General features: G+C 55.9%; 2 protein-coding genes across 2 annotated transcripts in view; one reads left to right on the top strand and one right to left on the bottom strand.

Annotated features, from left to right (window-relative positions):
- Positions 1–12,811, top strand: part of LOC147086771 (uncharacterized) — a 518,811-nt gene that overhangs the window by 82,604 nt on the left and 423,396 nt on the right. The window lies entirely within an intron of this gene.
- bcap31 (B cell receptor associated protein 31) overlaps positions 1–12,811 on the bottom strand; it is a 33,468-nt gene that overhangs the window by 11,317 nt on the left and 9,340 nt on the right. The window contains exons 3-5 of the mRNA XM_085978962.1: positions 12,270–12,370; positions 9,587–9,731; positions 1,438–1,573 (exon numbers count right to left, since the gene is read on the bottom strand). Of these exons, the coding sequence (XP_085835088.1) occupies positions 1,438–1,573; positions 9,587–9,731; positions 12,270–12,370 (382 nt within the window). The remainder of the gene's footprint in view (positions 1–1,437; positions 1,574–9,586; positions 9,732–12,269; positions 12,371–12,811) is intronic.

Here is a 12,811-nt window from a genome sequence, read left to right as displayed (position 1 = left end):
ATATAAAGACCCTTAATTTTTCAATGAGATCCCCTCTCATTCTTCTAAACTCCAGCGAGTATAAGCCCATCGGACACGATGGGCCGAATGGCCTCCTTCTGCACTGTAAATTTCGATCAAGCTATGATCGCACGGGGCGGCACAGACTAGCAAGGGCGTCGCCTAGGCACTCAACGCTGCCATAGGCAGTCTCGGCCAGGGCAGTAGAGCAGTCTTGGTGGTCCCGGGACAGCGGAGGGTACGAATCCTGCCGCGGCAAGCTGCGAAGATCGAAGTTGGTAAAATCTGGCAACTTGCGGGTTAAATCCCGAGGACAGGTCGCACAGACTGGGCTTGTGTTCCCTCGAGTGTCGAAGATTAAGGGGGCGATCTGATCGAGGTGTTTGAGATGATTAAAGGATTTGATCGAGAGAGAAACTATTTCCTCTGGTGGGGGGAGTCCAGAACAAGGGGGCAGAACCTTCAAATTAGAGCCAGGCCATTCAGGGGTGATGTCAGGAAGCACTTCTTCACACAAAGGCTGGTGGAAATCTGGAACTCTCCCCCCCCCCCCCCCCCCAAAGAGCTGTCGAGGCTGGGGGTCAATTGAAAATTTCAAGACTGTGATTGATAGATTTTATTGGGTAAGGGGATTGAGGGATATGGAACCAAGGCGGGTAGATGGAGTTAAGATACAGATCAGCCACGATCTGACTGAATGGTGGAACAGGCTCGAGGGGCTGAACGGCCTCCTCCTGTTCCTAATGTAACAGGCTCGAGGGGCTGAATGGCCTCCTCCTGTTCCTAATGTAACAGGCTCGAAGGGCTGAACGGCCTCCTCCTGTTCCTAATGTAACAGGCTCGAGGGGACTGAACGGCCTCCTCCTGTTCCTAATGTAACAGGCTCGAGGGGACTGAACGGCCTCCTCCTGTTCCTAATGTAACAGGCTCGAGGGGGCTGAACAGCCTCCTCCTGTTCCTAATGTAACAGGCTCGAGGGGCTGAATGGCCTCCTCCTGTTCCTAATGTAACAGACTCAAGGGGGCTGAATGGCCTCCTCCTGTTCCTAATGTAACAGGCTCGAGGGGGCTGAACGGCCTCCTCCTGTTCCTAATGTAACAGGCTCAAGGGGGCTGAACGGCCTCCTCCTGTTCCTAATGTAACAGGCTCGAGGGGGCTGAATGGCCTCCTCCTGTTCCTAATGTAACAGACTCAAGGGGGCTGAATGGCCTCCTCCTGTTCCTAATGTAACAGGCTCGAGGGGGCTGAACGGCCTCCTCCTGTTCCTAATGTAACAGGCTCGAGAGGCTGAATGGCCTCCTCCTGTTCCTAATGTAACAGGCTCGAGGGGCTGAACGGCCTCCTCCTGTTCCTAATGTAACAGGCTCGAGGGGGCTGAATGGCCTCCTCCTGCTCCTAATGTAATCGATAAAAAGGAGGATTAATCGGTGCATGTACCCTCTGCAGTTTCTCGTTCTCCTCCATGTATTTCTTCGCGGCATCGGTCGCGCTCTCTGCCTGTTTCTTGAAGGCTTCGTTGGTGGCCAAGAGAGTGGCTTGCTGGGATATGAGAGTGACCAATCGTCGCAGCACACTGTCCAAGGAGAGAGAAGTAAAATAAATAAAAGCGGATGCGTTCATCGAGTTTTCCCCCCCCCATCCCTTTCTCTCTCCGCGACAACTCTCGGTCGCGCCGAGCACACCGTCCCCTCTCGGTACCACAGCCATTCCTTTCTGCCTGCCCAACCAGGGCCGGGATATTCGACTGTGGAGGGCATCACATCCAAAGCCTAACCTATCCTGAACTCTCTCAAAATAAAAAGGGGGGGGGGGGTGGAGGACGACAAGGTGGGGCCTTTCAGCACCTCACCCAGACGCTCGTGACTGCCCTGCCCAGAATGAGGGGCGGGATATTCGATCATGGAGGGCATCACATCCAAGGCCGATCATTTTCAGTCATTAAAAAAAAAAGGGTGGGGGGGGGAGAAAGAGAAGGGACTGCAAAATGTTCAAGAGCGGGATCCCTTTCTGAATCCTTCCCCCTCTTCGCCCCGTGCCTACCCCACCCCAACCAACTCTTCCCAGTGTCCTCAGCCCAGGGGCACTGGCGCTGAATTACCGCTTCGGGCAAGGGTGGCGGACAGCAGGGAGGAAGGAGTGCCAGGGGGTCCCCGAACACGATCCAGCAATCCCGTCGGAAGGGTGCAGGCAGGACGAGGCTCCAGGATGAAATTCCCTATCCCCCCCTGCCCCTCCCATGATCGTATATTTCCAAGATAGACCTCAAAGCCATGGAAGGGGTAAGATACAGCCACGTTCAGTCTCACTGTCCACCCTGCCAAGAGAAAACAGTGAAAGGTTTATTCTCAGCAGTGTCGGCCATGGCCCAGTTGGTCTCTCTCTCGCTTCAGAGTCAGAAGGTTGTGGGTTCTAGCCCCCACTTCAGAGACTTGAGCACCAAAATCCAGGTCCGACACTTCCCCGGTGCCGGTGCTGAGGGAGCGCCGCACTGTCGGAGGGGCGGCACCGAGGGAGCGCCGCACTGTCGGAGGGGCGGCACCGAGGGAGCGCCGCACTGTCGGAGGGGCGGCACCGAGGGAGCGCCGCACTGTCGGAGGGGCGGCACCGAGGGAGCGCCGCACTGTCGGAGGGGCGGGTACTGAGGGAGCCCAATATTTATCCCTCAACTAACATCACTAAAAAACAGATGCTCTGGTCATTATCACATCGCAGCTTGTGGGAGCTTGCTGTGCACAAATTGGCTGTCGTGTTTCCTACATTACAACAGTGACCACATTTTAAAAAAAAAAGTCCTTCATTGGCTGTGAAGAGCTTCGGGACGTCCTGAGGTGGTGAAAGGCGCTGGAGAAACGCGAGTGAGTTCGTTCTTTCAGTGGGCCAACTGAAGTGTTCTTAAAATCGGTCCGTAAAAGGGAATGTGGAGACGGGCCGGGACCTGGCCTCGGAGAGTTTGAGCCCTCGCCACCCCGCGCCCCCCCCCCCACCCGAGCCACGAGTGAGGCTGAACTGAGCCGCTGACCTTTCCCTCCCGGGAAACCTCGAGAACTCCCGGGAAATGCGAAAGTGATCTTGGGTTTAATGTGTCGGAGCCAGCCTAATTGGACACCGCAATAAATCACGCTGAGCAGGTGTGTTCCATCTTGTAATAAAAGAAGAATGTGCATTTATATATCGCGCCTTTCGTAACCTCAGGACGTCCCAAAGCGCTTCACGGCCAATGTAGGACTTTTTTTTTTGAAGTGTGGTCACTGTTGCAATGTGGGAAACGCAGCAGCCAATTTGCGCACAGCAAGCTCCCACAAACAGCAATGTGATAAATGACCGGATCATCTTTTTTAGTGATGTTGGTTGAGGGATAAATATTGGCCCCAGGACACCGGGGAGAACTCCCCCCTGCTCCTCTTCCAATAGTGGCCGTGGGATCTTTTACTTCCCACCTGAGGGGGCAGGCGGGGGCCTCTGGTTTAAAGTGTGGCGCTCCCTCAGTACCGCCTCTCCGACAGCGCGGCGCTCCCTCAGTACTTCCCCTCCGACAGTGCGGCGCTCCCTCAGTACTTCCCCTCCGACAGTGCGGCCCCTCCGACAGCGCGGCGCTCCCTCAGTACCGCCCCTCCAACAGTGTGGCGCTCCCTCAGTACCGCCCCTCCGACAGTGCGGCGCTCCCTCAGTACCGGCATCGGGGGGGCGTGTCGGGCCTGGATTAGGGGGCACGAGTCTGTGGAATGAGGATTCGAACCCACGACCTTCTGACTCGCAATCGAGAGTCAGAAACCGAAAAGGCCAGCCGAGGCCAAGGAAGAGTAACTGCATTTAAATAGCGCTTTTCACATCCGGGGAATCACGATCCAGTGACTAGTACGAGGAAGAACGTACGTGTGCGCACACGCTTTTGTGTGGTGCTTGGCTGGGGTGCAGCCGATGGCCAAGAGCGGCCATCAAAATTCAGGGTCTCGTAGGCTCACAGAGGCATGGGCAAAGGGGACCGGGGGGGGGAGAGAGAAATAAGAGGGAGAATACTGCTGCCCCCTTGCCACTGCCAGCTCTTCCAGGAGAGAGGCGGGGGCGCGATAAAGAACGAGAAATAAAATAGGGCGATTGCCAGGAGGAACAGCTTGAGTTCTGGCGCTGGGCCCAGACAGCAGGAGAAGGGCTCCAGTTACCCATTCGCCTCGTGACTGGAATGATCAAACCAACACAAATACCCCCAGGCTCCATATTTATCTCCTAGCCCAGCTCTGGGAACTTTCGGATGAAGTCGGGCCCTGCTGGGAGAGGTGGGTGACCCCACCTGTTGTAAAGTTGGGGGAGGGTGGGGGGGGGGGGGGGGGGGGGGGGGGGAGAAGGGCCACGGAACTGGGGCCACGATGCCCCACGCGGTCGAATGGCCGACCGGCCATTAACCGTCTAGATTCGCACAGGAAGAAACGGCCGAGGTTTTAAAAAAAAAAAAAATTATGCATTTCTCTGGCGCCTTTCACCACCTCAGGACGTCCCGAAGCACTTTACAGCCAATTAAGTACTTTTTTTTTTTTTGAAGTGTGGTCACTGTTGTAATGCGGGAAACGCCAATTTGCGCACAGCAAGCTCCCACTAACAGCAAGGTGATAAATGACCAGCGTTAGTGAGGTTGGTAGAGGGATAAATATTGGCCCCAGGACACCGGAGTAACTGCGAGCGTCAGCTCTTCCAGGAGAGAGGAAGAGTGCGATAAAGACCGAGAACTTAAAACAGGCCGGATGCCAGGAGGAACAGCTGTTTCCCCCCCGACCAGCGATGGACCTCGTGTCTTCTGTCTCCCGGAATCAGATTCCTCCTCCATAATGGGAGGTGAGCACAGGCCCCCTGCTCTTCTTCGAAATAGTGCCGTGGAATCTTTTACACCCGCCCGAGGGGGCAGACGGGGGCCTCGATTAAATGTCTCACCCTCAGCACCGCCCCTCCGACAGTGCAGCGCTCCCTCAGTACTGCCCCTCCGACAGTGCGGCGCTCCCTCAGTACCGCCCCTCCGACAGTGCGGCGCTCCCTCAGTACCGCCCCTCCGACAGTGCGGCGCTCCCTCAGTACCGCCCCTCCAACAGTGCGGCGCTCCCTCAGTACCGCCCCTCCGACAGTGCGGCGCTCCCTCAGTACCGCCCCTCCGACAGTGCGGCGCTCCCTCAGCTCGGCGCTCCCTCAGTACCGCCCCTCCCACAGTGCGGCGCTCCCTCAGTACCGCCCCTCCGACACTCCCTCAGTACTGCCCCCCGACAGTGCGGCGCTCCCTCAGTACCGCCCCTCCGACAGTGCTGGGCTCCCACAGTACCGCCCCTCCGACAGTGCGGCGCTCCCTCAGTACCGCCCCTCCGACAGCGCGGCGCTCCCTCAGTACCGCCCCTCTGACAGCGCGGCGCTCCCTCAGTACCGCCCCTCCGACAGTGCTGCGCTCCCTCAGTACCGCCCCTCCGACAGTGCGGCGCTCCCTCAGTACCGCCCCTCCGACAGTGCGGCGCTCCCTCAGTACCGCCCCTCCGACAGTGCGGCGCTCCCTCAGTACCACCCCTCCCACAGTGCAGCGCTCCCTCAGTAACGCCCCTCCCACAGTGCAGCGCTCCCTCAGTAACGCCCCTCCCACAGTGCGGCGCTCCCTCAGTACCGCCCCTCCCACAGTGCGGCGCTCCCTCAGTACCGCCCCTCCCACAGTGCGGCGCTCCCTCAGTACCGCCCCTCCGACAGTGCGGCGCTCCCTCAGTACTGCCGCTCCGACAACGCGGCGCTCCTCAGTACTGCCGCTCCGACAGCGCGGCACTCCCTCAGTACTGCCCCTCCGACAGTGCGGAGGGGAGAGAGAAGAGAAAGGCTAGTGAAGAAAAAAATCTAAGAACATGTTATCGCAGTTGGCTCCCTGGCACCCAGTTACATACCAACATGTGTGCGCGTGTGTGCGTGCGAGTGAGTGTGCGTGCGCGAGTGAGAGAGAAAGAGTTAACGAGAGGAAGGGGTGTGGGGGAAAACGATTTAAAAAAAACATAATCAGCAGATTCTTCCACCAAGCAATAAGCCAGATGGCTTTCCTTAGCGGGTCACAAGGTCTGCGCTCACCTCCCATTACGGATGAGGAATCTAATCCTGGGGGACAGAAGACACGAGGTCGATCTCTAGTCAGGGGGGGTGAAAGTTTCGAGGAACAGGCCCGCTCAAACCCGCATAGAATGTACCGCACAAACAGGCCATTCGGCCCAACTGGTCTGGTCTGGGCTGCTGTTTATGCGCCACACGAGCCTCCTCCCGCTGTACCCCATCAACATAACGTGTCTGATCTGTGAAGAGCCGTAGGATTATTTTTTCTTTAAACGTTAAGTGCCCCATGAAAGTCGTGGGTTTGAGCCCCCCAACTGCAAAGATTCGAGCCCCATAATCCAGGCAGTACTGAGGGAGCGCCGCACTGTCGGAGGGGCGGTACTGAGGGAGCGCCGCACTGTCGGAGGGGCGGTACTGAGGGAGCGCCGCACTGTCGGAGGGGCAGTGCTGAGAGAGCGCCGCACTGTCGGAGGGGCGGTACTGAGGGAGCGCCGCACTGTCGGAGGGGCGGTACTGAGGGAGCGCCGCACTGTCGGAGGGGCGGTACTGAGGGAGCGCCGCACTGTCGGAGGGGCGGTACTGAGGGAGCGCCGCACTGTCGGAGGGGCGGTACTGAGGGAGCGCCGCACTGTCGGAGGGGCTCAGGTGGGACATAAAAGATCCCACGGGCCACTATTGGAAGAAGAGCGGGGGGGGGGGGGGGAAAGAGGGGAGAGGGGAGTTCCCCCCGGTGTCCTGGGGCCAATACTTATCCCTCAAACAACATCACTAAAGAAAAAACAGAGGATCTGGTCGTTATCGCACTGCTGTTTGTGGGAGCTTGCTGTGCGCAAATTGGCTGGAGTCAGAACAGATGTAAATCTCCGCGGGAACCCCCTCCGTGAACCTCTCAGCCTCAAAACCTAAATCGTTGACCAAGCCTTTGGTCACCTGTCCTAATGTCTCCTTATCTGTCTCAGAGCCAAATTTTGTCCGACCTGGGCCTACACGCGTTTTATTGCGTTAAAGGTGCTGCACATAAACGCCGACTGCTAATCCAGACCCGTCTCCTCTGTGACGCTGCCCGTTAGGCGCATGTCCGACCCCAGCACCGTAAGGGCTTTGTGCCGCAACTCAACTCTCACATTTGTCGATTGGAACGGCATCTGGGCCCGGGAGGAGAGGAGCAGAGATGGGAAATGTTCCCAGATCAACGGCCTCCTTCAACTCCGCGCGTTGTCGCAATACGTTTGCAGATCGTGCAGCTCATCATTAAAACTACACGGTCGGTCCCTGCTTTGCCCTGACAGTGGTGTTTGGCTACCGACTGGTGGGCAAATTATGTACTGCATGTGTTTAAAGAAAAGGACTAGCTCCCTCTACACTGTCCCCATCAAACACTCCCAGGGCAGGTACAGCGCGGGTTAGATACAGAGTAAAGCTCCCTCTACACTGTCCCCATCAAACACTCCCAGGGCAGGTACAGCACGGGTTAGATGCAGAGTAAAGCTCCCTCTACACTGTCCCCATCAAACACTCCCAGGGCAGGTACAGCACGGGTTAGATACAGAGTAAAGCTCCCTCTACACTGTCCCATCAAACACTCCCAGGGCAGGTACAGCACGGGTTAGATACAGAGTAAAGCTCCCTCTACACTGTCCCCATCAAACACTCCCAGGGCAGGTACAGCACGGGTTAGATACAGAGTAAAGCTCCCTCTACACTGTCCCCATCAAACACTCCCAGGGCAGGTACAGCACGGGTTAGATACAGAGTAAAGCTCCCTCTACACTGTCCCCATCAAACACTCCCAGGGCAGGTACAGCACGGGTTAGATACAGAGTAAAGCTCCCACTACACTGTCCCCATCAAACACTCCCAGGGCAGGTACAGCATGGGTTAGATGCAGAGTAAAGCTCCCTCTACACTGTCCCATCAAACACTCCCAGGGCAGGTACAGCGCGGGTTAGATACAGAGTAAAGCTCCCTCTACACTGTCTCCATCAAACACTCCCAGGGCAGGTACAGCACAGGTTAGATACAGAGTAAAGCTCCCTCTACACTGTCCCCATCAAACACTCCCAGGGCAGGTACAGCACGGGTTAGATACAGAGTAAAGCTCCCTCTACATTGTCCCCATCAAACACTCCCGGGGCAGGTACAGCACGGGTTAGATACAGAGTAAAGCTCCCTCTACACTGTCTCCATCAAACACTCCCAGGGCAGGTACAGCACAGGTTAGATACAGAGTAAAGCTCCCTCTACACTGTCCCCCATCAAACACTCCCAGGGCAGGTACAGCACGGGTTAGATACAGAGTAAAGCTCCCTCTACACTGTCCCCATCAAACACTCCCAGGGCAGGTACAGCACAGGGTTAGATACAGAGTAAAGCTCCCTCTACACTGTCCCCATCAAACACTCCCAGGGCAGGTACAGCACGGGTTAGATACAGAGTAAAGCTCCCACTACACTGTCCCCATCAAACACTCCCAGGGCAGGTACAGCATGGGTTAGATACAGAGTAAAGCTCCCTCTACACTGTCCCATCAAACACTCCCAGGGCAGGTACAGCGCGGGTTAGATACAGAGTAAAGCTCCCTCTACACTGTCTCCATCAAACACTCCCAGGGCAGGTACAGCACAGGTTAGATACAGAGTAAAGCTCCCTCTACACTGTCCCCATCAAACACTCCCAGGGCAGGTACAGCACGGGTTAGATACAGAGTAAAGCTCCCTCTACACTGTCCCCATCAAACACTCCCAGGGCAGGTACAGCACGGGTTAGATACAGAGTAAAGCTCCCTCTACACTGTCTCCATCAAACACTCCCGGGGCAGGTACAGCACGGGTTAGATACAGAGTAAAGCTCCCTCTACACTGTCCCCATCAAACACTCCCAGGGCAGGTACAGCACGGGTTAGATACAGAGTAAAGCTCCCTCTACACTGTCTCCATCAAACACTCCCAGGGCAGGTACAGCACGGGTTAGATACAGAGTAAAGCTCCCTCTACACTGTCCCATCAAACACTCCCAGGGCAGGTACAGCACGGGTTAGATACAGAGTAAAGCTCCCTCTACACTGTCCCATCAAACACTCCCAGGGCAGGTACAGCATGGGTTAGATACAGAGTAAAGCTCCCTCTACACTGTCCCATCAAGCTCTCCCAGGGCAGGTACAGCGCGGGTTAGATACAGAGTAAAGCTCCCTCTACACTGTCCCATCAAACACTCCCAGGGCAGGTACAGCACGGGTTAGATACAGAGTAAAGCTCCCTCTACACTGTCCCCATCAAACACTCCCAGGGCAGGTACCGGGTAAAGCTCCCGCCCCCGTGCCCCAACGCGGCTGTCCGCAAGTACCGCGCTCATCCAACGATATCGTAACTATTCTTGCATGTAGGTACGGACAGAGTCGTGTGGGGGACGGTGTGGAGAGGAGACTGTGGTGTGTGTGTGTGTGTGTGTGTGGGGGGGTAGGAGAGCGTTTAACGAGGGGGTGAGACACAGGGCAGGGGAGGGGAAGGGAGGGGTGGGTATATATACTCACAACCAGAGCAGGAGGGCAAAGCCCGCGACGTAAAGGTTCCTCTGTGCCCGGAACAGCTTCATGTGAATGTGGTCCTCCGCGATGGGGTTGTTCTTGAGATCCACTTTGTCGGGGACGTTGTACTTCTGAATCTCACGGACAGCATCTGAAAGAAAGATTGAAATTTCTACAGCGCCTTTCACAGCGAATGACGGACTTTTTTTTTGAATGTGGGAAACGGGCAGCCATTTTGCGCACAGCAAGCTCCCACAAACAGCAATGACATAATGTCCAGATTTTCTTTAAGCGATGTTGGTTGAAGGGTAAATATTGGCCCCAGGACACCGGGGAGAACTCTCCACCCACCTGCTCTTCTTCTAATAGTGGCCGTGGGATCTTTTACATCCACCCGAGGGGGCAGACGGGGGGCCTCGGGTTTAACGTCTCATCCCGAAAGATGGCACCTCCGACAGTGCAGCGCTCCCTCAGTACCGCCCTTCCGACAGTGCGGCGCTCCCTCAGTACCGCCCTTCCGACAGTGCGGTGCTCCCTCAGTACCGCCCCTCCGACAGTGCTGTGCTCCCTCAGTACTGACACCGGGCGAGTGTCGGGCCTGGATTATGGGGTTCGAGTCACTGGAGTGGTGGCTCGAACCCACGACCTTCTAACTCGGAGGAGACAGCAAGACCCACGGCGCTTGCCTTGGGAACAGGCTACCGACTCGCTTCCCTCACGATTCTTTAGGCACAAGTGTGTGTGTTTGGGGAGTGGGGAGGGTGAAGAGAGGGGAGAATTTTTTTCAGCTATTCGACTATGCTGTGCATCACAATAGAACCCTGCCCTGCTCCCAGCAGATATTGATACACAGCCATTGTCAAACATCACTAGTTAATTTTTACACGCCCCCGCCCTCTTTCTCGCTCGCCCAAGGCGGGTTAGACAGAGAGTAAAGCTCCCTCTGCACTGTCCCCATCAAACACTCCCAGGGCAGGTACAGCACGGGGTTAGATACAGAGTAAAGCTCCCTCTACACTGTCCCCATCAAACACTCCCCGGGCAGGCACAGCACGGGTTAGATACAGAGTAAAGCTCCCTCTACACTGTCCCCATCAAACACTCCCAGGGCAGGTACAGCACGGGTTAGATACAGAGTAAAGCTCCCTCTACACTGTCCCCATCAAACACTCCCAGGGCAGGCACAGCACGGGTTAGATACAGAGTAAAGCTCCCTCAACACTGTCCCATCAAACACTCCCAGGGCAGGTACAGCATGGGTTAGATACAGAGTGAAGCTCCCTCTACACTGTCCCCATCAAACACTCCCAGGGCAGGTACAGTACGGGTTAGATACAGAGTAAAGCTCCCTCAACACTGTCCCATCAAAAACTCCCAGGGCAGGTACAGCACGGGTTAGATACAGAGTAAAGCTCCCTCAACACTGTCCCATCAAACACTCCCAGGGCAGGCACAGCACGGGTTAGATACAGAGTAAAGCTCCCTCTGCACTGTCCCCATCAAACACTCCCAGGGCAGGTACAGCACGGGTTAGATACAGAGTAAAGCTCCTTCGACACTGTCCCCATCAAACACTCCCAGGGCAGGTACAGCACGGGTTAGATACAAAGTAAAGTTCCCTCTGCACTGTCCCCATCAAACACTCCCAGGGCAGGTACAGCACGGGTTAGATACAGAGTAAAGCTCCTTCGACACTGTCCCCATCAAACACTCCCAGGGCAGGTACAGCACAGGTTAGATACAAAGTAAAGTTCCCTCTGCACTGTCCCCATCAAACACTCCCAGGGCAGCTACAGCACGGGTTAGATACAGAGTAAAGCTCCCTCTACACTGCCCCATCAAACACTCCCAGGGCAGGTACAGCACGGGTTAGATACAGAGTAAAGCTCCCTCTACACTGCCCCATCAAACACTCCCAGGGCAGGTACAGCACGGGTTAGATACAGAGTAAAGCTCCCTCTACCCTGTCCCATCAAACACTCCCAGGGCAGGTACAGCACGGGTTAGATACAGAGTAAAGCTCCCTCCACACTGTCCCATCTGGGGATTGTGGTAAACCACTGTTATACCTGCCTGTGTGGGTGTTTGTATTCCACTGTGTACATGTCTGTACATGCCTCGGCTGACTCCTCCCACGAGTCCAGGTATAAAGGTGACTGCTCCACAGTCCCTCTGTATTCTGGACTGGTCGACCACTCGAGGCACACCTTCATTCTCTTGTTAATAAAAGCCTGTTAGTTACTCGCTTAACCTGTCTTTTGAGTAATTGATAGCGCATCAGGGATGGATTGAGCTGCCGAAACTCAGACAGCCGAGGGGAGGGGGGTCACAGTCTCAGGATAAGGGGTCGGCCATTTTGGACTGAGATGAGGAGGAATTTCTTCACTCAGAGGGCGGTGAATCTTTGGAATTCTCTGCCCCAGAGGGCTGTGGAGGCTCAGTCGTTGAGTATATTCAAGGCTGAGATCGGTAGATTTTTGGACTCTAGGGGAATCGAGGGATCGGGTGGGAAAGTGGAGTTCAGGTCGATGATCAGCCGTGATCTTATTGAATGACGGAGCAGGCTCGAGGGGCCGAACGGCCGACTCCTGCTCCCATTTCTGATGTTCTTTGAGCGCGAGAGAGGGGGCTTGATTCAAACACGGGCCAAAGCGCTAACCAACCCCATCGCCCTCCGACCAATATTTACCAAACATCAGGAAGATGAGCAGGGCTATCAAGAAGAAGAAGAATTTGTTGCCGTACGACACCGCCAAGTTGAAGAGCCCGGATCGGAAGAGTGCCTGCCACCTGCGGGCACAGAGACAGAGACGTTTCAGTTAGAAAGCCCCCAAGGTGGGGGGGGTCCGGTTCCCTCGATCATTGCCCCGCCAGGGAGCAAAGACCCTCGACTCTCTGGCGATGGGAGTCACCCACCGCTCAGTGGGGCTCGCTCGCACGCCTCGGAGTCAGAAGCTCATGGGGTCCGAGCCCCCTCCACGCCTTTCACTACCTCAGGACGTCCGGAAGCGCTACACGCCCAATGAAGGACTTTTTTTGAAGTGTGATCACTGTTGTAATGTAAGAAATGTGACAGCCAATTTGCGCACAGCAAGCTCCCACAAACAGCAATGTCATAATGACCACATTTTTTTTTATAAAGTGATGTTGGTTGAGGGAAAAATTTTGGGCCCAGGACACCGGGGAGAACTCCCCCCTGCTCTTCTTCCAATAGTGGCCGTGGGATCTTTT

The sequence above is a fragment of the Somniosus microcephalus genome, unplaced genomic scaffold (genome assembly GCF_052327205.1).
Source record: "Somniosus microcephalus isolate GS21.2 unplaced genomic scaffold, FLI_Smic_1.0 unresolved_chr7, whole genome shotgun sequence".
Lineage (NCBI taxonomy): Eukaryota > Metazoa > Chordata > Chondrichthyes > Squaliformes > Somniosidae > Somniosus > Somniosus microcephalus.
This window is presented reverse-complemented; position numbering and strand designations above follow the sequence as displayed.